Raw genomic sequence first — 25,506 nt, forward strand, 5'->3', positions numbered from 1 at the left:
TGTTTAAAAAAACAAAATTGTTCTGTTAGAAATCTGGCAATATAAGGTTGCATGACTCTTAACAACACTTATTTTCTCTGCAGTCTCATGTTGTTTTCTATGCCGATTTAATGGTTTTTTAAACAAACAATAAGACTACTTAAAAATTTCCACAGAGCTATTTACTTACATTTTATAGTATGTTACTATCCACAAAAGATTGTTCTCAATACCTTTATGCTTGCTTCATATAGCACTTGTGAATTTTTTCCATCCTCCATCCAATCGGTCCTAACCTCTACTGTACTACGGGGAAACTTTTTAAAGTTCTTCCCATTTCTGGGGTGAAATTACAATATAAGCTCCTATTTAGAAAGGGTCATCATTTACCAATTAACCTAGTAGGCTATGCAATCATTTAAGACTGATCTTTTTAGTTGGGCTCCCATTAGAAGCTTCTGTAGAAGTGATGATGATAATCTATTCCTCTGGTCTGTTAAGGTATTGGGAAAAATCTAGAGTATGTGAAGATATCATAACTTGCCTCTTGGCCTTCTTCCAATTTTAAGCTTATAAAACTGATATACAAGATTTGAATTACATGTTCTGGGACTTTAGACCTATGATTTCTTTTCCATTGTAGAGAAATTACAGGGACTTATTAACCCTCCCTTCAAAAAGAAGAGAAGCCAAGACCACATGCATTTGAATGCAGTTATTTTTTCTAATTTACTCTTAATTTGTGTACTTAACATTATATTTTTGTCTTTATTCAACATACAGTTGTACAAAGCTGTTTGCTCTTAATTCTTTGGAAATTAAATCAATGTTTATCTGGACTCTATTTCTTTTTTGTTATTTCTTTATTGTTCTTCTGTCCTCTATGCTTGACAATAGTTTGTCTATCAGATAATGGAGTGTTTAAGTTTAGATACACTTTTACTGGGTGGGCTTATCTTCCAGCAAGCTTACCAAAGTGCATCATTGATGAAAGTAGAAAAGAGGGTGCTCTCAACTCAGGACAAAGAGGAGAGTAATCTGCTTTCCAGTTACATTTGAAGTCCATTGCTTAGCTATTTTATTAAAGGATGTAACATGCAGTCCTCTCTAATGGTATTGTGGTACTCGAGTCATCTTGGTTTTTCTTCCCTATCTGTCATGACATCCAGGGGAAAAAAAACCTAATGATTTTAATGGCTTTTATATTCAGTAAGATGGAAAAGTGCCATCAGCTTAGATTTTTAGTGTTAGCATACGATGACTTCTACAGTACCACATGCAGCAATGAAAACTGTGAAGCACTTATGTACTTTCAACTTCTTGATGTATATTTCTTATTTCTAGCAATACTTGTCCTAATGAGATTTATCACTGTCTTGTAATAGTTGTTTCCTTCTGCCTTCATGTGAAAAGCTGTTAATAAGATTACACTGAATATACCTAATTATGTTAATTTTATTTAAAGCAAATGCAAATGTCACTTGCAAATACTGTGATTATTTGCTCCACCATGAAACATTGAAAACCAGTTTTCATGAAAAGTCTGTCATCATTTTAATGTGTTTTGAGTTCAAATGAAGGTCAGTAGAACCAGGAATATTTATTATCTCCAATAGTGTAATTCATTGTATTGTTTTAGCTTAAGATAAATCAGCATAAAGATCTTTTGGAGAAAAACAAAGGATTATAAGTGAACTCTAAAGCAGAATTAAATTGTTGGTTCAATGCGCAGTTATGCACTGCATACTTTGGAAGGAAAGGAAATGAGTTCTAGGAGAGAGGCTGCTGCTGTCTGGCATTTTCTACCACCTAAATTTACTTTGAACAAATTGGAAGTAGAGGTGTTCTTGACTCTTCATGTTTGCTTTTTGGATGTTTAACATATCAAATATGAGGTCTGGGATGCAATGTATTTTCTTAAATCTTTGCATTTCATCTGAATCACGTTAGCTCCTGCAGTGTCCTGTAGAGGAAGGTAAGAAAGGTTTTCTGTGTCCGTCCCATCCTACTCCCCCCCCCCCCCCATACTGTACTTTAAGTGAAAATGCATAGAGTTAAGAAGCATGGTTCAAGTTCAAGTCTCACCTCTTTCAGGGTTTTTTTTTTTTCATTTTGTTTATCTTGGGGGATATGTATCATTTCCTCAATTTATTTTATAAAATTGTGTGAGTTACTTCTAGGCAAGGCCCCAGCCTATAAATAGAGCATCTAAGTCTTGTGACAATAACCATAATCCCTCAGATGGAATGGGCCACGTACAGGTTTTATGTTGACATTTTATCTAGCCAATAGACTGCTCATCTATGAGTTATTAAAGGAAACTAAATTTTCTGCTCCCCAGGACTGTGCTGTTGAGTTGCCAATCTTTGTTCAGCGCATGAGAAATGGCCTCTGTGGCTGGGGAGGATATGTAGATTAATCTACATATAGATGCTAATATTGTTCGTTGAAATATTTCAGGGAAAACTAACTTGTGCTTTTAGGACTTAAGAAATGTGAAGGCTAAGTATAATTATAGGAGGGATCTGGTATAAAAGGGATTAATCCTGTATTCATTATTAAAGGAAACAGCCCTATTTTAAAGTTGCAGTTGAGCAAAAATTTTGAATCTCTACTTAAATAGTCCCTGCTCAATAAACCTTTTGAGTATGTGTTGGAATCTTAAGCATGTGCTTAACTGCTTTGCTGAATTGGGGCCTTTATTACCAAATTGCAGGTGTATGCTAGCTTAAGGATAAAAAAAAGTGAAAGTAAAACAATGCTTATTTTGTTCTGTTCAGTGTGGTTTGTTGCGTTAGCAGAAACATCAGAAATGCTGTAGTGTTGCTAACTTGTCTGAAACTGATTAATGCAGTAAATAGCTTGAGTGTTTAGTATGGGATAGGGTCCAGTTAAGAATTAACACAGAGTGATGAATGACAAAAAATGAACATGAGATTTTAACTTTTTGTGCATTTCAGTTATATTCCTGTAGAGTGAGGCTTTTTTTTTTGTTTTTCTGTCTAAAAGTGGGTTTCAATGATATTTTGTAAAAGCTTGTGTGGATATTAGAGCATTTATTATATGTGTGCAATAGCTGGGGCTCTGTAAGCATTTCCATAATAAACTTCTCTGTATACTGAGGCTTAATAACTTGCCCGTAAAAATGTGCTTTGGGCAGAAAAGTGGTGTACCAGTTTGCCAGAAAGCTTGTGCTTTATTTAAAAAGAAAAAAAAAATCAAAAGCTCTCTGTATGTTACAGAAACATTCAAATGCACCAAATGATATTTTAAATCTCAGAATTTTTGTAGCAAAACTTTTTATCATTTTGCTTAACTGCACATTTAAAAAATTTTTTTTCAGTTGCCTTATACTGATCATTGCATACCTTAACATTTTGTACCCTTACATTGTGTACCCTAATATACAAAACTTTAAATTATATGTTGAAAATTAATCTTAATTCATTTTTGTCCTGGACTGCATCTCCGAAAGCTGAGATGATTTGTCAGATTCTCTGCATGTTTAAAATCAATAGAAATGATGATATAGTCAACAAATAACAATGGGGTTTTTTTGTATCCGATCAAAGGGAGAGAGTTAGAAGAGAAAGTCATCTGTACCTAAATCATTCCTGATAGATATTTGACCTGTTCTTAAAATAGGTAAATAAATAAAAAGCATACACTTATGAAGACAGTCTCTAAGCAAACTGGTTGAAAGCTGAACTAGTCTTTTCAGTATTCCTGACGTCAGAACTAAATCTGCCTTTTTGCAGTTTAATTCTATTGCTACTTGAACTTTTTATACATTTACTGTAGATAAAGTGTTACTTTCCTATTTTATATAGCTATAAAATTTTATACACTACATTTTATATGTTTGAGAACTCATCTGAACTTCTTTAGATTTCTTTTTCCTAGACTTAAACAGACCAAGGGGTTTCATTGCTTCTTCATTAAACATATTTTCTCAATCTCTGATCATTCTGGTTACTTGCTCTGGGAAAGTCTCCAGTTATTTCACCTATTTTCTGAAGAGTAGGGTTCACAGCTGGGCACGTTGCTCTGTGGCCTTGAAAGAAAGCAGGATTAAGCTTGGGTGCATCTGGGGATGATGTGTGCTTTGATGCACACAGCTGTACAATGGCTACTGTATACTTAATAATTCTTTAGCTGTTTCTTCTGGTGGCTCAGTTGAGATGAAAAAAGGGTCCCAATAAAGAAGAAGACAAGGTGTTTAGAAAGGAAATGAATATTGATTTTTTTTTTTAAAGCATATTTGTTAGATATAAATCTGTTGTAATGTACATTGTCTTGTGTCAGTTTTGGTTTGTAGTCCTATAAAATATGCTTTTCTGTGAGATAAGATACCTAGAAAAGGCCTGTGGCCTGTTAACAGTGAAATAATCATTTAACTGTAAAACTGTACTTTGCCTCACTAGTATTTTCCTGGAAACCAGAGTTGCTGAGAGCTACTGAGTTGTTGTGACTTTAGTTTCTTATTAAAATTTGCTAAACAAAGATGCATTTTATTTACCTGATATCTTATTCCATTTGACAGAAAATGGGAAAAATGCAATTACTTTGAGAAATAGGTTGAAGGATTGTCTGCATTGTCACTGGCTTATGTGAGAGCATCTTCTCCTTTCCCACCTCGAGATGATTTTCTTCTGCAGCAGAAGCTAAAGGTTGCCTGTGGGATTTTCTTGCACTGAAGCAGAACTGCTTGTGTAGAGGTGCTGTCCGTGCAAAAAGTAAGCCAGCACTGTGTAAACCACATGAGTGCAAGTGCCCGTCATGAAGGTTTGTATTAGTGCAGCACTGGCTGTGTAGTTTCGGTAGTCCCAAACACCTCGGGCGTGCCGAAGCCCTTTGTTAGCCACTGCAAGCACGGGCCTGTAACATGCTGTAGGAATTGTACGCTAGAGGTCTTTTCTCCTCTCTCCGCCAACAGAAAACTGGCTATAGCTACACTGCTAGATGGGACCACCAGATCTTTGTGGGACATTTGATTATTTAAAATAGTGCCCTAAATGAAAAATAGGAGAAAAACAATGAAAGAAGGTGCATTTTGGCTTACTATAAATGCTAGGAAATCTTTCTTTTTACTTAGCAATTCTGTGACTGTCAAAGGAGCTGAGAAGCACTTGCTGCTCTTCACTATGTATCTTCTGACCAACATGAATGTCACTGGTCTAGATTCAGTTGGTGTTCATGTGGATGTTTGTAAACTTTGAGGTTCTGTAGGAAAAGTGCAATTTGATTCTGGTTTTTGATCTTTGCATGCACACACGCATGTACATACAAACATACATACAGTCAGGTAACCAGGACATTTGGGGTATGGTCTGGAATAATAATATATAAATCTATTAGAAAGTTTTGGTGTTTACTAGATTTATGCTTTCAGATCAGACTGGTTTTATATAATATTGAGCGTGTGTGTGGCATTTTACTGAAAAGTTTAAAGTGAATATCATGTAAATTGCATAGGAAGCAGACTTTTAGTAGGTATAAATCATCATATTTTTCATTCGAGGTTTGGCCCTGGACAGATACATAAGCATGAGGATTGGCATTTTTTAGTTTTCTTTAGTCTTTTTTTTTTGATGTAAAATGATGCCTGAATGATATTTCCCACTGCAAGGTTTGTGAAATCAAATGGGGGAGATAGTCCCTTGAAAATAAGGGTAAAAGAAAAATGGAATGGAAGAAATAGTGGAATAATGTGAGTAATACTTGCATGTGCATTTTAGCTATCATAGTATTAAGACTTTGTTCCAGATAAGGCAGACTCTGGAGTGATTTTGAAGAAATAAAATGTGAAAATCTCAATTTCTCAAATGTTTTTCTCTTTTTTTATGTTTTAGCTAAATTATCCAGTAGTAGGAGGGAAGTAGCCTCTAGCTATGAAGTAGTTGAACGAAATCTGAGGAAATAATTGCAACTATTACATATTCATGTATTTCTATTTTTCTAACTTGTTTTCCATTCATTGCATAGTACTTTAACGATGTTGACAATTTTCAGACTTGTTTTGCAGATGACAGTTAACTTATTTGTATTTATCAGAGAGAAGATGTTGCAATTTTGTTATCTAGTGCTGTTCTGCAAAAAAATGTAAGGATAACTAAGTAACTTTTATTTTTCTGTTGTTTTCAAAGGGATATCAGAGATGGCTTCAGAAGAAAAAGCTTCTATCCTTCCCACTATATGAGAGAACGATCCCCTCATAAGAGGGACTCTCCTTTCTTCAGGGAATCGCCTGTGAGCCGAAGGGATTCTCCACACAGCAGATCTGGCTCTAGTGTCAGCAGTAGGAGTTACTCTCCTGAAAGAAGCAAAGTCTATCCTTTCCACCAGTCCCAGCATAGCAGAAGTATGTCATCTTTACATAAAAGAAATATTTCTTCTCAGCAAGGTAATGCTGGATTAATGATGAAAACTGGTTAGTGAGGTGAAACTGATTGCCACTGTATAAGACCTTTCTCTTTACATATTCTCTTATACATGAGGGCACTAGATGTTTTGTTCCAATTGTGTTGTCTGCTCTCTGGTTGTTTCATTGAACTGTCAGTTCCCTTATGTATATCTGTAGAGATTTCATGTGGGAGACTGCAGGCATTATTTCAATAGCATTTGTGCACTGGCTGCACAGCTCTTAGCTGCACAGCCTTTCCAGTATAGTATGTTGTCGTCTTTTTCAGATTGTCTCAAATCTTGGTTTCCTCAAAGCAATGTAAAACATATCTCAGTCAAGACTATACTGTGCATGTTCTGCTTTTGAAAAGCTTAGCTGTTAGTCTTTGAAAGCTAATGAATCATCTGTTTTTAAAATATTTGATCTTTTTGTGTCTAAACAACTTGCAAAAATAAGCTAAATTGATTATTTTTAAAATATACCCTAATCTTAGCTACTGCTGTTTGTGAAGCTTTTGTGAATTAATCAGATTAGATTTCCCTTACTTTCTGCAAATGCTTTTTGATGAGCTATACAAACCTACTGTTTATTTTGACAGCATTTTTTGTCTTCTCTGATTTCTTAATTCAAATTTTTGTTCATTGATATGTATCTTGTTTGTTTCTGTGGCAGCACACTGGACTGTTATGTAGCACCTTTTATCAAAAAAGATCTTGTGGTGTTTGGTTAATATTGCTTAAATATTGAGTAATTATTTTGCTCTTTGGTGAAAGACAAATTATCTCTCTAGCTGACAACAGAAATTCTTTTAATGTTTTGCAGCAATACTCATGTAAATGTAAATTCACATAAATGCAGAAGAGGAAGTTGAGATGTTCGACTAAAATTACAGGAGGGTTATAGATATGCAGATCATAATTAGCAGGAACAGGAAAGAATGGTGAGAGAAACTATATAAAACTGTGGAATGTTTCCGGGATTTCCTGCAACTTTGAGCAAATTTCTATCACGTGTTTGTAGTATAGTGGCAGAATTACTCAAGCACTAAACTCTAATAAGAAAACATGTTAAAACATGTTCTGTACAGGAAATAAGTTCCTTTTTCACAGGAATGAAGTTAAATAATGTAGAATGTTTTGTTTCAACCTGTAGTCCATGAGTGCCTTGGGGATAATGGACAGCTGCTGCAGCCTCTGTGAAAAATGACCAAGAAATGTATGTGCTACATGTCTGTGTGTATGGAATTTTTGAAACAGTCCATAGACCTATTAGAGCCTATTAGGAGTCCAGAAATAGAGGAAGGTTCAAAACCACTGGTGTAGTGTTCCTTTGTTTTGAAAAACAAGGTAGTGAAGTGGAGGCAGATATCTTCACAAACCAGAAATGATGCTAGTCAAGAGACATAGTTACATTTGGGTCTGCAGTGTTTGGGATTTTCTTTTTTTCTTTTTTTTTTTTTTTCATTCCATGGTCAAACATCTCTTTCTGTCATCTTTAAATTGGTTTTAAGAGACTAGTTGGCTTGCAGACTGGCCTATTTCTTTACAACTGCTTCTTCCCTGGAAAACAGTACTTCTAAATTGCTCCAGTAGATAACTGAATTAAAATGGCCTATTTGCAAGATATACATGGCTTAAATAAAACTTCTAGAATAGTTTTTGAATATGATTTGTGTCTTAGGTAAGCTCACATACCACATATTTAAAAGGAACTTAAAATGGGACATATGTCATATGTGCCTGTTTTACTCTGCTTTTCTGTTTTACTTAAATGGATTTTCAGCATGTGAGTAGTTATATTATTTCATGCTGAAATTATTAGTACTGTGTCCATTTAAATATTGTAATACTGTTTAAAATCACAGTCTCTGAAATGTTTTGTCATGGTGTGCATCCTTTTAAGATAACAGAGCTGATTTCTGTGCAGTGGTGGACACTAATGTTGAAACAATTTGGTGGCCTGATGACTTTCACTGAAGGATGAATAGCCCATGCTCTCCAGACCTTCATAGGTTAGGACAAATACAGGAATATGCACAACTTCAGGATTTGAAGAAACAAAACTGTGGGGAAAAATAGAAGGTTGGACTGAAGGGACAGAAAGGGCTTGTGAGAGCGGATAGACTTTCAGCTATGGTGAGTGAGCATGGAGAGAAGTAAAATGGCATTCCTTGCTCAGGCTACTCCGTTAAGGAATCTGTAGAGTTTTATGCCCCGGAGAATACAAGAAGGTAAGTAGCAGTGCTTAAAAAGTGTCACATTTGATTGTACAGTTAGGGTTTGTTGTGGGTCCAAAAATAGCCATATATATATTCAAAATAAATGGCCTCCTAATAATGGCTCCAAATTAAATGGCAGGTTCTCTCTTCTTAATTTTGATTAATTTACTGCCACCTCTTTCATCTAGTTCCATCTATTCAAATAGAGCCATGTATATGTTATCTCAGTTGAGTATATTAAAGAGTCCAGTGTGATGAAGGAGGTATGTAGAAGGCAGAGTTGGGAGTAGTTTGGTGCATTTAAAAGGAGGTAGGTCATCCACAGTGTTGAAAAGCAGGTATCACAAAAGCAAAACTCCTATGTTAGTGTCATAGTGATGGTAGGGCGATATTCTGTGATTCTGGGAGTGTGTGGCAAATTAAAGATGTGATTATTTCCATCTTGTTTATGTTTGTGTCAGATATGTTGTGTTTGCAGGAACTTCAAATTTTTTACAGCCTTTTCTGTTCATTTTCTTGTTTCATTTGATTATTGAAAAGCTTTTGTGGTTAAAGGCAACTCATAGTTCATCTCTGGTTTCCTGGCCACTCGAAATTCTTAAATATGACTGCTTGTTATGTTTTTGAATAAGTTTTCTATTTAGTGTCCTCATCAAATCAAGGGTTGCAGTGCGGTTTGGAAAGTTTACTTTTGCCTACAGCATTTTAAACTCCAGTCATATGCTGTCTTGCCAAATGTGGTTAGTGTAAAAGTAAAAATCTATTTGTCTGTCATCTTCCCCAACTATTTTCAGTAGCATTGTTGAAAGAAGCATCAGTAGCTGTGAAGATTTTGCAGGGATTAATAGGCCTCTGGCAGCACAGCAGTGACTCACTTGCCTCTAACAATATGCAGAGATGAGCAGTTTGATCTTTGCTGTGCATTAACAGTCTGCCATATACACTTGAGCTCATGAAAATGTGGGGAAAGAGTAGAAGGCAAACTTTTCAGATATCTGTTAAATATTATGTACATTTTGCATAGACTTATTTTTATAGGTAACCTTATTTAAAAATGCACAATGCAAGAGGCAGTCTTAATTTACAGCACAAAGTTTGTAAAGAAAATAGCTCAGCTTTTAAGAATGAGATGTCATATTTTCTCTTTATTACTTGGACTCATTAAATTAAAGCCATATTTGTTTATAGTTCTGTTATGAAAGTTTGGATGTAAATTATTATGCTTTTAATTTATACCTTTTTAACTGAACCAATATAAATGTAATTGAAACCACAATAAGTCTATATCAGTAGTTTTCGACTTGTGAACAGTCAAACATTACCCAGTGAATGTTAATTGTGTAGTGAATTTAGGCCTACTGACAACAGATCTGCTTTTCCTATTTACCTTTTGCAGATCCCTTATATGTAATCTGTGGACCACAGTTTGAAAACTAGTAGTCTACACTGCAACCAATTCTGCGCTGTGGGCTGCCCTAACTGATACGGGACAAGGCTGTGCACTGATTGTGATGAGCACAGTAAATCTGAGTTGTCATTTTGCTGATTTGAACACTTAGTTTAAAAAAAAAAAAAAAAGACTGATAATACAAAGACAGTCTAGCCTATTGTTGATGCTGTATAGGACTGTATCCCCTTGTAGGGCTTATATAATAAAAAGATAGGAATTCTTCATTTCATCTATTAGTAAGTTTATTCCAGGAATATTAAAAAGGAAAACTACATGATCTTGCCACATCATATTGACATGCCCTTTCAGTTAAATGCTGGAAAAAAAGGAAAATTGTTTTTCCTAAATATGCCAGTCTTATAAACTATATTGCTTCTGTCTTTGCAAAGAGAAGTAAATGTTATAATATTGATGTTTGTCACCAGATATTTGGGGGGGGGGGCAGTATAGATTTCCTGTCTAAATTAAGCAAATGTCACTGCAGTTTTTCCAAGCCAATAAATATATTTGGAACATACATCTTTAATATAATTTTGCAACTGTGTTTTTTTTTTTTTTTTTTTNTTTTTTTTTTTTTTTTTTTTTTTTTTAAGGTAAAGAGAGGACTTCAGCTCAGTCATTGAAAACATCAAGAGATACATCACCATCAGGTTCCACAGCAGTACCCTCATCGAAGGTGAATTTTCTTTTTGAGTGCTTCTCTTGCCATAGTTGCAGATTGCTCCCTTCCTCCCTCCCTCCACACACACGCGCATGCACACACGCAAACACACTTGGAAGGAGAGATGCTGTGTGTGCAGGTGTTCTGCAGTCCAACAGAAGATGGATTTCTACCAACTCCTTGTTTGGTGGGAAGATGCTGATAATACCGTGTATCGAAAGATGACACAGACAAGCCTTTTACTCCATAACGCTTTCTCTGATTTTAGAAGAAAGGGCATTTTGAATGTATTTTAAATTGGCATTTCCCAAAATCTGGAATATGCTAGAAAAGGAAGGGCAAGGATAAAAATGGGGAAACAGGTCTTGGGAGCGAGTGATCAATAGGACATGCCTGTACTTGCACTGAACTCTATCCTTCATGATGATTCCTAATGATTCTTAAGCTGTTGCTGGATTTGGAAACAGTATTATCCCTATCAGTGTTGTGAAGTGTCTGACTGAGGGGGTGATGTGAATAGTAGAGTTTACTTGAAAGCAGGGCTGCTTGCAAGAATGGTAGCGTTTAATTGGGAACAGAGCTGCATTGCAAAACAGTTCGGTAAATGCCGTTTTATATTCTGAATGATGCTATTTAATTTCCCGTCAAAAAATCTTGTGGGCTAAGCACCAACTACATTAATTATGCTAATTCATTGAACAGACAGGCTAATAAACACTAATGAACAATCAGCATTCAGTATTGTTCTAGCAGTCCTGTGGCAATAAAAAGGTTTTCACTTCGCGGACTGCTCAGCTTAAAATTATATTTGAGGTTAAAATTAACATTTCTGTGGGAGTATTTTCCCTGAATTTTTGAGAAATGCTTTAGTGAGAAATAAAGAAACAATGCAATATATTTTTCTAAGTGGATAAGGTCCTATAAAAAGTAGCATTCTCCCTAAGTAGCATGGTGTACTAGCTTAGTTTTTGAGGTCTTTTTAAAGAAAAACAGTGGAATGCTTAAAGGAAAAATATCGTGGGGAAGAAAGGTACTATTTTTGTGAAAAGGTGAGACTGGAGGAAATAATTAGCAGGAAAAAAAACAGGCTTTGGTTGTGCTATGTCTTTCTAAGTACTTATCCCTTATGCAGCTGTTTTAGAACTGCTGTGCTAGGCGTTAGCTAATTGCTGATGTCCTTAAGGGGGGAGGTAGGCGCTATGCTTTTAGCGATGTAGATAGGCAGAGTGAGATAAAAGCTGTTATATGCACAAGCTGCACTAATTTGGATTATAAAATAAGTTTTATAATTAGGTCACCTATTTTGCTTACAAACTTAGCATAGGCAGCTTAATACCAAATCCTTGCTTAATACAAATCTGTGAGAACAGGGAGACATTGCAAAATTTCTTTGTCTGGCATTAATATGCAAGGAGAGCTTGAACTGTCAAGTATTGTTTAAATGTTTTGCTTTCCTCTCCGGTCGGGTCTAATCTATGCTGTATTGTTTTGTTGCCAGAGGTTTGCCTATATCCACTGGCAGAGTTGATGTAAGCTACACAAAAATGAAACTTGCTGTTTGATTAAAATCGTTTCCCCAGACAGTACAAATCTTTGTTCAGCACACATCAGCTGCAGAAACGAAGTATGCTATGCGTGTGCTTCAGTGATATTTTATCACTTGTTTCTGTAAGTCCTGAAATCTACCTGTAATACACTGTACCTGTAATACACTGTACCATCTATCAGTGGGGCCTCTTGGAGTGATGGCTGGATTACACTAACCAGTTATGTTATATAAGGGTTTCACTGACCTAGAAATATCAACAGCAAAAGTTCTGGTGAAACTTGATAAACATCTCTATGGCCAGGGTCTTACAATTTAATTAAATTTGATAAATGAATTAGATGCTTTGTTTTATAGTTTAAATGTGATAGTTTCCACCACTCTAAGTTATAATTTACCTTTGAAATAATTATAAAGGTTTGTGCTTCTGAAGCAATACTCTTTTCAGTGTAGTACTATATGCAAATCTGAAAGGTATTTTATCTATGCCTTTTAATTAATTTTTTACATATTCATGCATGTGAATTAATACATATTGGTGTTATCTGATCTTAAGCATCTGTTTAGTTAACTGCTGCATGAAATCTTTTGTGTTTTTCTTTAATAGCTGTCTGGACTACAAGCCTTGGAGGCTGTATCCAACATAGTTAAAGCAAAAGGTAGATGTATGAGACAGGGAAATCTTCCCAGCAAAGATATCAGTAAGCTGACAGGTTTTTGCTGTTATATTATGCATAAGAAAGGAGTGGTGTGTGGGGGGGGGGAAAACAAACACCAAGACTTCTTTTTTGTACAAGCTTTTGTCTTTTTTTTTTTTCTAAAGATTATACTAGGAGGTGAATTTCTTGGTACTTTATAGCCTCAGTAGTTGAAGAGGTATGCAGATGTTTTTCCTTGAGAAACATTTTCACATTCCTTTAATTTTCCTCCCATCCTGTAGTTTATCTGTGAAAATACCCTTATTTTGTTACGTGAAGTGCACTCAAGATTTTTTTTTAGTATATAGACCTATTGATTTAACTGTAGTGAGATTAAATTAATCAAATTCTCTTTGCTGTATTCTAGTAGATATTTGAGTGGTTAATTTCCACAAGCCATAGCTTGTGGAAATATTTGAAGTCATGTGAGATTTTATTTATCTTCATCTCATGCAAAGCTGACTATCAGTGGCAAAGATACTGGTCTTTTCTTTTTGTTAGTATTGGCCAGAGGTACTTTTGAGGAAAGGGAGGAGTATATAATGGAACCATAATACAAGATTTTTTGGCAGCTACAAAAAAGTCAGGCTGAAGGTAAAAGTCAGGCATCCTTTGGGGAAAAAGAACATGGGGGGAAAAAACTTGGCAGCTGATAGTTGGTAGAGAGTGTAAGAATAACTATGTAGCCGGGAAAGGTGAGCTGGACTACTTTATGAATTATATCACCCTTTCTCTTAGCAACCCTATTAGTACCCTGTCTACATATCAAACTTCTCTTAGTCTATGTTGCCTCCTGACTTTTTTAGTTCTGTAATTTATAATTATAGAAAAGAGGGATTCCTACCTGACATAAAGGCATCTTTATGATTTTGAATCCCAAAGGGTTCTATCCCAGTTGGTCCACAGGTGAATTCTATCTTTATGCTATACCACAGCACAAAGATGTGTGCGTTATATTTTACTTGAGGGAACCCCAAAAAGTCTGGAGATGAGGCAGTCTTACTGCAGGTCACAGTATTTGCTTCCTTTGCCCATTTATCTAATTTCAAATAAGCTGATGATAACTGGTCCATGATTTTTGATTCTGTATTTGTTAAGTAAAGATAAAACAGCCATTGGGTGGGGACTGTGACAACCTTGCAGGCAGGAGGATTTTTTGTATCTTTTTTGGATATCCATCTTAGTGCTGCAGTTTTTAATATTACAGCTGTGTAGATTCTTGAATGGATGCTTTTATATATACAGTTGTACAAATAAAACATCCACATGGTGGAAATGAGATTTGTAAAGTTAGCTGTTCCTAAATTGTTTTTGGTATGTGGGTATTTGTCACTGTCTATTTGTTGCTGTATTAGTAGAAGCTAGATCATATTCTTAGAGTGAAATCAATTTTTAAATACTATTTATATGACCATTTCCATCTGAAAAAGTAGATTGAAAGGCCATAAAGCCAGGACTGATTCTACTATAAATGATCAACATTTATCCCAGGTAAAAATTAGTGATTTTTTTTAATAGATGCATTTCTGATCATTTAAAATATGTATAGAATACTTTCTGTCCCTAATTAGCTTAGGTTGTATAGTATATGCAGTGCTTACTATTTTTGTTTAAATCTGTTATAGCCTTTTGTCCCTGCAAATCGAGGTGAATTTTTAAATCAGTCCCCACTTGTATCTCACCTCTCCTTTGTTACTGTTTGATCCAGGTCTCTTTAAACTCAGTAAAAGTGTCAAAGAATTTTTCTATTCTATCTACCCTGTGAACTTAATAACATTGACTCTGAAAGTATTTTTTTTAATGTCTTATTGGCATTCATCAATTTCTTTTTCTTTTTTCTTTTTTTAATGAGTCAATCAACAAGTAAGATATCTTCAGCTTGTTTTTCTTTTAAAATGTTTTTGGGATCTACATAACTGTTTCTTTTAACTTTTGAAGGTGCATTTCCATTTCCATGTGTAAATATATTTCATGTTAAATCTTCACTCTGTTTTTGTACAGGCCTTGGATAAGAGCAACAGACTATCAGAAAAGGAACTGGCAGAAGCTGCAAGCAAGTGGGCAGCTGAAAAGTCAGAGAAGGCTGATGAAAGCAATTTACTGGAAATTACAGAGTATGATGTAAGACAGGAGTCATAGATTGATTTTAAAATGCTACAACAGTAGACTCTTGTTTTTCTGCACCCTCCTAAAAGTCACAATTTGTAACTTACTCCTGAATTTGCCTGCCTGTGCTATTAAGTATTTGTTGAAAGGAAAAGAGAGGGAGACTAAAGCCTTGGGTTTTGTGATTTTTGTTATTTAAAAAAAATCCACAAAAACACAATAGTTTTTGTTGGTATGACTTGAATTCATTTTGAGCTACAACTGAAAAAACAAGGCTCTAACTCCTCCAGGGGTTCTCCAAGGAACTCTTGCACTGGTGTAAGGTTGCATGCCTGCTGAACTTCCTAAAATTAGCAAGGGACTTCTGAGTCAAAGTGTGAGGGTACATTTAAAACGTAAGACTAGAAGGAAAACTCTGGTTCTTTGAGTTCAATTCCCTGCCGTAGCAGCCTGCTATGTCATGTATTCTTTTCCAGAAAGCAGTCCTCTTCCATCTTAATTTTTAAGTTTTTACCCATGCTACTGCAGTTAGATTTTTCTAGAATCTTTTTTTTTTCATTAATACTCGACATTAATTAAACTGTCAGTTTATACCCATCTGTTCTTGTCCCTCCTTGGAGTCTACTCCTTGCTATGTTATAGCCTTTATCAGTCTTCATTTTGTTTTGCTGCACTTGGATAGGTGATCTTTTTTGGATTCTGCTGCATTGGGAGAAGTGGGAGAAGATGTATTTGTTGCTGCCATTTTGTCAGATATGATTACTTTACTGATCTGCTAGTAGAGTAGGCTCTGCAAGCATTTATTAATGTGTGTCAGGGAATGGTAAGTAGTCTAGTTCGAACAGTTTAAATTGATTTTTCTGAACTAACCCATCTGATTTGTTCCGGAAGTTAATTTGGCAAGTGCTCATGCAGCTAGATTGGCAAGGGATTAGCAAACCTCTTGCTCTTCAGTTCAGCTGTGGATCTTGTGGCAATGCAAATATGGGACCTACTCAATAGCCTGAATCCCTCATTGTAGGAGGATGCAAGTTAGTGGGATTGCTGATGTGAATGTGTCTAGGTGTTCTCCAACCACTTAGGCGTTGTCTAGTGCCATTCCAGAAAAGAATGGGCTTCTGAGAGATCCCTTGTCATCTTATGCTTCTAAACCATTTTCAAGAATTCCCTGCCTTTCTCTCATGAACATGTATTATGTGCCTTAAGGCTTTTAGTCATACAAAGACTGACTTATGGAGTTGTCAAAGTTGACCCACCCAGGCTGATAAGATTGGTAGACTGTAATTTCTGGCAAAGAAGTGGCAGCAAGTCCTTAGTAAAGGTGATGTTTTTAACTAGCACCTTTACCTCCAGAAGGAGACTTCTATCTGTCATTTAGTCAAACCAAATGTTGTGTAATGTCTCTTTTGTACGATAGTCTGTTTTAATCCTGAGATCATTTTAGCTGTCCTTCTCTTAAACTTTAGATGAAAGTTTGAGATGATGGAACTTTGAGATGATGGATATAATTTCTCCAGAGTCTTGCACATGCTGCTTCTCTGTCTCCCCAGAGATATCTTTTGTAGTGTATCTTAGATCACATGAACAGTTTGTAGCTGTCTTTGCAGAGATCAACTTGTTTGATTATAGTCACCTAACAGTTAGGTGTCGACGGAGAGAAAAAGTCACATGCTGTTCTAGAGGCAATTCATTCCTGTCCTGTCTTGCATCTTTTGGCTCCCTCTACAATCTAGATAGTTTTTACTAGCTGTCTGACTCAAACAGCTAAAGTGAGGTGAGAATAATTTGGGCCTCTCATACTAGTAGAATACCAGGCTGTCCTCTCCTTGTATTTCCAGTGGATAAGCTCAGAGCTTTTAACACAAGTTGTTCTTGGTTCTTGAGTATGTGACCTTTATACTTCACTGTCTTTTCTTATTTCTGTTGCTCCGGTCTTCGAGATCGTCCTACTTTGTTTTCTGCTGGTTGTGCCTCCCAACTTTGTTTCACATATCACTACTGCTACTTTTTGTCCTGTAGGAAGGTTAATAAAACTCAGTTTTCCTGAAACTTTGTTTTTCTTACAAAAACAAAATAGTGCCTACTGTTTACATAGTTATATGTATTAAATTTATAATTAATGTGTTTGTATTTTATATTTGTTTTAAATAATTGGAGGGAAAACAAAAGCATCCTGGAAAGCACGGAATTTCCTCCTTGTAGTTCATGCTTGTGGGACTTAAGAGATAGGTTAGAGAAAAAATAAACATCGTCTTATGTAGCTGTTTTGTTTATGAAGCTTAGACTACACCAAAATCACTAATATATTCTGTATGCTTTGTTTACAAGATTGTATACGTTACTTCTTCAACCCGTAGAACACCTATCTTGATCAGTTGTCTCTGTGTGTTCTTGGAAAGTAAAACAAAAAGTCATCCATTTATTAGCGAACACAGATTAAATAAAAAATTCTTGAAAGATGTATGTTCTCAAGTTAGTACATGGAAAACACGTTGAACCCACAAACCTGAAGGCTGAATGTGTTTAACAGATTGTAAAATGTTGCATCTCAGCCCTAGGTCGCTTTTCAGTGTCTCTTTTCTTCAAAACTCTGTGATGATACTGTAATTGAAGAACTTATCTTCCTTGTCTCCAAGTATCAGTTCCATGCTCCAGATTTTGGGGAAAAGGGTATTCCTTTGAGGTCAGTTTTCTAGAGGCTAGTGGTCCTGTATCATCTCTCGTCCTTTCCAGTCCCATAAACATGAAAATTACTGAGAAAATAGTGCATGCAGAGCAGCTTTCTGTGACTTCCCCTGGCTGTAGAAAAATTCATGTGCCTAGACTGGTACTCATCCAGGGCTGCTGAACCTTTTGGTCCTAGAAGTTCCTTTTCTGTGTGACTTGGGAGAAGGGGAATTTGCAGCCCCCTTTTTATAGGAATTCATTTCTTATTTCCTTTTTTTGTTGCCTTCTTTCTGTCTGCTTTTAAGGAGAGGAGAATGAAGTGAATACAAATGGGCTGAGCATGGGTTGATGTCACTTCTTTCAGTTACAAAGGTGTTGTGGTATCTACTACACCACAGAATAATGAGATGTGGCCCTTGGGTAAATCAGTTAACATAGGAAATAACCCACTGGATCCATATTTATCTGGACTCTTAAATCATGTCCATTGGTGTAATAGCCGACTGCATCAATGATTTCTTGATGTTGGACAGGAAGGTCCAATTAGGTGACTGAGCTGTTCACTTTCCTCCAGGAAAAAAAAAGAGACAAAAGAGTTTTGAGCAGATGCTCGTAGGACTGCTTAAACGTTTTCTTTTTAATATTCTTCTTTTTTACCCTAATTAAGTCTTACAATTCTCCAATTTTTTATTTCTGAATAGTAGAAAATATTTTTATGCATCTTCCTCAATTCTCAAATCTTTTAACTGTTCTACCATTCTATAAAACTGTTCCATAATATTGCATTTGAATATGCTGTAGTAATTTTTTCTTTTTCCATCTTCTTGAAGTGGGAGTCTGTATTGTCTGAGGCAGGAATACTGTCTTATTTCTGTCTTGAAGGGAGACTTATACAATGTTGGTACTCCTAAGATTTCTTCCACGTTATTAGGAATCCTCTAAGTGCATGTTTGCTTTTGCTATACAGCAGGTAACTCCATTCCTTTGTTTCGCCTATGGGTCTGAATGCTGCAAGAGTTCTTTTTGGTGGCCTGCTAGTTTTGTCATTGTTTACTTACCTGTGATTTTTATTACTTTTATTCTTTCCCAGAAAGCTAATCCCACTTTTATTTTAGATTTCTTGCTGGTTGATATTGTAAGTATCACATATTCTGGTTCTTTATCAAAGGACAAGCAGGTAAAGTTATCTGACATCATTCTCCTTCCACAGTTAAAAAACTGTGTCACAGGTTTTTTTATGCTGTCACATTATCTATGGGTTCTAAATCCCTTACCTGTAACTGCTACATGGTAACAGTAATACTTCACTAATAGTCTTGATGAGCAAAGTTGTATCTAATTTAATAACCGTATTTGGTGTTTTATTTTCATCTCATATTTTGAGGTCTTTATTTTGTTCTCAAAAATGTGAAATTTTTTTTTCTTTTAAGGCTGGATCTTCAGCTCCATTATATGTTGAACAAACAGAGGAAACAGAAACAAATATAACGGATAGTACAGAGTTATATGAGGATGGCCAGCTTCTTGGCCGTTCAAAAGCAATTGCAACTAAGACCAAGGAGATCGAACAGGTGAGTCCTCTAGGCTTTTTTGGCACTGATATACTGCATGTGTAATGGTTTGCTATGCTCTGTTTGATCTTCTAGAAATATGTTGGTATCTTTTTTCCTCCTTGGAGTATAATATTAATGTAATCTGATCTCTTGAGATGGTATAATGATAACATCTTGACTTATTTAATACTTATACATTACTGAAGAAGTATGAAATTCATCCATACACAAGAATTAGTGATGGTTTTCTGTAATTTATGTGCAATACCTGTTTATTTTTCAATCCAAAAAAAGACTATTTCTTTGAATAATTGTTTCAAATCAGCCATAACACAAATATTTGAAATATACTTAAAAATATGGTTTTATGTGAGATCGAAATTATCAGAAATTACTTTTACACTGTAATACTCTTAAATTGAATACTTACAATATGGGATTGAATCCTACAAATTGCATAGCTATTTTTGCTTTAATCAAATTTAAATCTCAATTCCTTCATCATTATCTGAAAATTAAGAACTTTTAGATTTTGCTTTGATTGCAACATTTTATATTTGGGTGAGGGAAAGATATTGTCTAATATATCATATTATTGTGCTCAAAAATACTCTATTATGTTCCTTGTTGAGTACTTGCAGATCTATTTAATATAAAGTGAGATTTCTGTTACTCTTCCTCATAACACTGAGCCTTTGAGGAAGTTCAGCAGAAATTTATTCATCTATCAATTAGCCTTTAATATCATGTCACTGCAGGTTAAGGAAAATATGTACAATCACTTACTGATTTTCATGCATAAACAATGAAACAATTGTGTGTAATATTTCTGTATCCTTCTGAAATGGAGTTTTTACAGTAAAGTGCTTTTTTTTTTTTTTAAGACAACTTTGGAGACTTGCATTTAAAATTTACGATTTGTGTGGGAGAGGTGACTTTATTCAAACCTGTTCTGCTTTAAAATGTTGGCAGTATGTGCCTATGATAGGTTGAAAGGAAATGCAGATCACTTATCCCCCTCATAGTTATCTAATAATAGCATCTTCAAGAAAATAGCTCTGTGGTCTTGTCCTAGATAAACCTCTAAAGCTTATTTGGGGTCTTCATTTTCCTTCTTAATTCTAGTGGCCTGTGTTCCATTGCCTGCAGGCCCATTTCCTGTACTGTAACATTGTTCCTTTTTCTTGACACTTTAAAGTCAAATTCCTGCTCGGTTGTTTTTCTTTCAAACTTTTATGATGATTCTGTGTAATCATGTATTGGTGTGTTTCCTGCTTTGCATACTGTAACTACTAAGGTCATGATGTGGTTTGTTTGTGTCTGATCACCAGTTTTTACAGGGAATCAGCTATTGCCAGATATATAATTTTTGACTGTTTAAAAACAACAAATTGAAAATATTGAAGAATAGGGACAGATTTTGAGAAAATAGCAATTGTGATCATTTTGCTGATACTGTTAAATCTGTGATTAGTTTATTTCTGGTGAAGGTCTGCCTCCAGGTCCTAGTGATAGACTTATAGTCAAGGCTGATGAAAACTTGGACATAATAACATTAGATCATCTTGAAAAGGACATTTGTTTTTATCTGTTGTGGAGTTGACACTTATCTCTAAAGAAATCTAGCTTATGCTCTGCAAAACAGAAAACTTTTAGGAGCTTATCTCAGAGTAGCCTGAGGAGTAATTTAAAGATTTTGATTTCATAGAACCAGTTTCTCCTGCTGTTGATTTGAATATTGAAGCTCTCAGCTTCCACAGAGTTAAAATAAGATTTTTAGAATGATACTGGAAGCATCTTCCATACGTTCTAGTCAACCGAACAAAATCCTTTTCTTTCTTTTTATTATATAGAGAGATATGAATTTAACCAATTAAATTTAGCATTGTCAAATGACCTAGAAATTTTCAGATAGATGTTTAGAGGTAAATAATTGCTACTTCAGCAATATGTTTAATTCCAGAAAATTTAATGCTATGATATCTTAATGTTTTTCATGATTGTTTTGTAAACTTTGTGAAGATTCACAGTATTGCACGATCTCTTTGTAGAAATATATGCACTGTCCCACTGGTTTGTAGTTGTCAGGATCTAAAAGTAAATTTTGTTTAATTATGTGTGATTTGAATGCTCCAGTATTGACAGGAAAGGAAGAAAACGAGCAGACAGTGGATGGAAACTAAATTTTTAGTCCAGTGGTGAACTGCTTGCTAAAGGTTTTTTGGATGAACTTCTTGATATAATTTATACTTTGTTGTTATTTCTGTTTAATTTAAAGTATGTTTCTGGTTTTGCATAGTAAAATTATAGTCCTTAGCATGCAATTTTTAGTACTATTACTAGTCATACTGTATTGTTTATACAGTATTGCTTATATAGATGTAATATTTAAATTTTAAAAGTAAACTGTAGACCTAAATACACTTTAGGAAAAGAGAGATTGTCTTGATAATTCATAATAAGTTAAATAAGTTAAATTTCATCAGGTGTCTAAAATAGCTTCTGAATACCTAGATTTAACGTATTATTTCTGGAATGTCTTTTTGTGTAAAGATTATTGTACTAAAATACTCATTGCAAAGAATAATGCTGCAGAAAATGGTGAAGTTGTCATCCTGCAAAGTATGATTCCTAAAAGATTGGCTTTATGACCATTAGCCCTCACTGGACAGCCACGGAAGTGCAAAGGGAATCTGGCAGGATTGAAATAACTCCTTGTGCCACTGCGTATGTTTCTGAGAATTGGTGAGGGTCCAGCTAGTGTCTAAGAAAGTGAGGTTTGATTAGAAGGCTTGATCCATTAGACCCTGTCTCATTCCACTTCCCCAGGTGTTTTTTTGTTTTCTCTTGAAGCACTAGATCTAGTAATGTCTCTCTTTCAGTTCATATTTAATCTTATGCTCATTCCTGAGTATTCTTGCTGTTCTGAACTCTGGATAAACTCCTCTGTGCTTTGCTCTCTTCTCATTTATCTGTTTCCAAAGCTACAAGCAGGAAAAAAAGAAAAACTTTCAAAATACATACTTCTAATTCATAGTATGCTACTATTTCAGGTAAACCCAGAGGCAAAAACTGCGCTCACAGAATACACACTGTGTCACAATGAGCAAATTCAGTGCTGTACTGCAGGGAAACAGCCTGGTGCACATGGAGAGGGGGCCTTGTGGTATAGTCTGTTATTTCTCTTAAGAAACAAACGAACAAAAACCCTTAAGCAATTGAAAGAAATATTCATACAGGTGTTTTGTTTCAATAACTCAATCTTTATATCTTTTTTTATTGCTCGTGTTTTGGTTCTTTTGTAAGCTACCCATCCTTTCTTTTAAGTTGCAATGACACAGTCACCAAATTTAGAATCTTGAAATGGAACGTGATCTTAAATGGTCCCTATGACTCTTCAACAAAATATTGTATATTAGATTTGTTTGATGGGGGACTTCATGTCAAGCATTCATGTCTAAATTATGTAATTATGTAATTTAGAAATATATGTACATAAAATTCTTTGTGTGCTGATTAGGATAGGGCAAAAGTTTTTCAACAGAGAAGTGCAAATTGCTGTTTGTTGTTTAGTGACTACCTAGTGCGGACCTGCAGTTGCTTTGCAAATACTAACTGAGGCCGAAACAAAGAGAAGAGAGTAGAAATTGTGGCCATGCATGAAGACTCAGACAGATAGTTCCTGGCTCTATGCAGACAATGTCTAGATTCTTCTGACTCCCAAACTCGTAGAACTCCAAAGCATATACTTGAATTTGAAGTCTGCCAATATTCCTTGAGAAAAAAAGACATAGCTAAGATGCACAGGTACTTGAAAACATTGAACTGAGACAACGGATCCTGGAAGCCTCTGGTCTCTTCTGTGAAATGGCCAGCATGATCATGGAATCATGGAAAAGTCGAGTTTGGAAGGGACCTGTGACGATCATCTGGTCCAACCTTCTGTTGAAAGCAGGGCGTCAGATTAGGTAATTTAGGGCCTTGTCAAGGTGAGCCCTGAATATTTTCAGGGAGGAAGATTCCATCATTTGTCTGGACAGCCTATTCCAATCTTTCACTGCTCACTCTCTGAGACTGTTCCCATCCCAGTCCTGTTCTCAAGAAAATCCTTTCTTTCCACCACTGCTCCCTGCTGCTCTCTGCAGTCTCCTGTGCCCACCTTGAGCTGCAGGGCCCCAGCTCCTTGCTGGGATCCCTTCTCGTGGCTGGCCTTACCTGCGTGTCAGGCCCTGCTCCTCAGCGCCCTTGGGGAAGGGACCGGTTTTCCTTTCTGCCCTGGAGCCCCTGGCCCTGCTGCTATGTCCTTGGCAGAATGGGATCTTTCCTGGCACCTCTCTGCAGTAGGCACTGGGAAAACTGACCCCTTTCATCCTACTGGTGCACCTTCTTTTCGATATTTTTCCCTCCCAGAAGGAAAATTTTGCAGCATAAAGATTTGTCTCATGTATGTTTTACTGCAGCCAGTAGTAGGGTCTAGACCTTAGTGGTGACTTTTGATGTTCTGTTTGTAAATGGTCAAAATTGCAGAACACTTTTTGAAAACAAAAAGAGTGAAGTAATTGACTTGTGTTTCTGTGGGAGCTAGGCACTTCCTTATCTCTTTTAAAATGTCCTTCCCTCCTTTCTCCACAGTCATAACCTTGCAATTTGTTGTTATAAGTTGTCCCAAGGTGATGGGGTGGAACCCTTTAGTTGATGTTTGAAAGATTGATCTAAGTACTTGAAAATAGGGTAACCTAGAATTTTGCTCTGGTAGAGCTCAGGGTCTGTGAATGTTCATAGGCTACTGGTATAACAGTTTCATGCACTACTTATATTTCTTGATCTAATAACATGCAATATGAATATATTGTTTTGGACTTGGTTTTGTTTTTATATAGTTAAGGATCAGCTTATGCTTTTAGAACATAATGTGCTGAAGTGGTTTTCTTTTTCCCCCAAAGTGATGATAAATATGTCCCTGGTGTTATATTCACAATTGGAGCAATTCACTGTCAGTGTTGCACAAAAGGATATCTCTTTGTTTTTCCTTATGAGCATGAGTAGCAGGCATTCTTGAAGTGTACTTCTGCTGTCTTATCTTGTCTAGACATCAAGTCTGCAACACTGTATTAACTAGTCCATTATTATGTGTCCAGTTTCCTAAATGTTGCATGTACAAGCTTCAGTGACATAAGTTACCTCTGAAAATCTATTACTTTATTTTCTGAAGACTAATTTCATGAAACAAGCCAAGTACTTTCCTTGATTTTGGCAAAAAAAATCAAACCTCTCAGTTTCTGAATGAGATTTGACACTCGGATGTCAATTCTTCTGTTACCACAGAGCTCTGGCATTGAAGAAGGAAACATAGGAATGAATGCTTTTTTTTTCTTTTTGCCCTTTTTTGTCTTTTTTTTTTTTTTTTTTTTTTTTTTGAATTACTGCTTACTATTAGGCCTGGTTAATTACCGCTGACTGGACACTTTCAGTGGAATGGTATTTTTAAATGTTCAGCAGAATAATATTTCAAAATGTTCAAACAGCTAGATTAATTGCTTGTTTACTTGCCCTTATTTGATAACTTTTTTACTGGAAGATGCTGAAAATTACAGATTTTTCAAAGTTTTCATTTGAAAGTTCACAGATATGATGCATGAAAAGTAGGTAAAAGGGTGTGCGATTGGGTCAACAGATTATCCAGATTATAGTTCCAGATCTGCTGTGCAGTTCCTTCACGGTTTCAGGCCACTTACTTGCAACTCTGGCCCAACAGTTATAGTTAAGTGAGAAAACCAGCAAGGTTTTGGCAGTTATAGTGAAGAGAAAAATGTTTCAGAAGAATTGTCCCTTGTTCTCATGCTTTGTCAAATTTCTTTTTCTGGTAAGATTTATGTGGTGGTAACTGAATTGCCTGTGTGTCCATGTAACACTTTTTAATGGGACTCTGTTTGCTGGAGGTGCTGTTCTGAGAGAAGAAAAAGACTGATAACTCAAAGTGAAATTTTTCATTGCTAATCTTTGTTTAAGAAAGTCTTGTTTTTAATATCACACCAGGAAAGCAATATACAGGGATTTCTGTCATGATAAAATAGCTACACTTTCTGTAGTTTACAGAAGTATACTTACATGCCTTTTTCTCCTCTCAACCCCTGTCCTTTGCTAGTCTTGGAACAAAGAAAATGGATTAGGATGTGCCTATGGTCACCATGTCTGATTGTACATTGACAGCATGCACTCTTCATC

General features: G+C 35.7%; 1 protein-coding gene across 10 annotated transcripts in view; it reads left to right on the forward strand.

Moving 5' to 3' along the window:
• The window catches only part of PPHLN1 (periphilin 1), a 74,300-nt gene that overhangs the window by 23,127 nt on the left and 25,667 nt on the right, over nucleotides 1-25,506 (forward strand). For 5 of the 10 annotated variants that reach the window (XM_026062987.1, XM_026062990.1, XM_026062989.1 and 2 more), the window contains exons 6-10: nucleotides 6,126-6,382; nucleotides 10,644-10,726; nucleotides 14,957-15,076; nucleotides 19,159-19,299; nucleotides 22,335-24,660. In XM_026062987.1, coding sequence (XP_025918772.1) covers nucleotides 6,126-6,382; nucleotides 10,644-10,726; nucleotides 14,957-15,076; nucleotides 19,159-19,299; nucleotides 22,335-22,586 — 853 coding nt within the window. In that variant the 3' untranslated portion in view covers nucleotides 22,587-24,660. Of the gene's footprint in view, nucleotides 1-6,125; nucleotides 6,383-10,643; nucleotides 10,727-14,956; nucleotides 15,077-19,158; nucleotides 19,300-22,334; nucleotides 24,661-25,506 lie in introns of those variants that run through there. The other 5 variants (XM_026062992.1, XM_026062995.1, XM_026062996.1 and 2 more) reach the window with 3 other exon arrangements.

Source organism: Apteryx rowi, unplaced genomic scaffold (genome assembly GCF_003343035.1).
Source record: "Apteryx rowi isolate R43461 unplaced genomic scaffold, aptRow1 scaffold_198, whole genome shotgun sequence".
Classification (NCBI taxonomy): domain Eukaryota; kingdom Metazoa; phylum Chordata; class Aves; order Apterygiformes; family Apterygidae; genus Apteryx; species Apteryx rowi.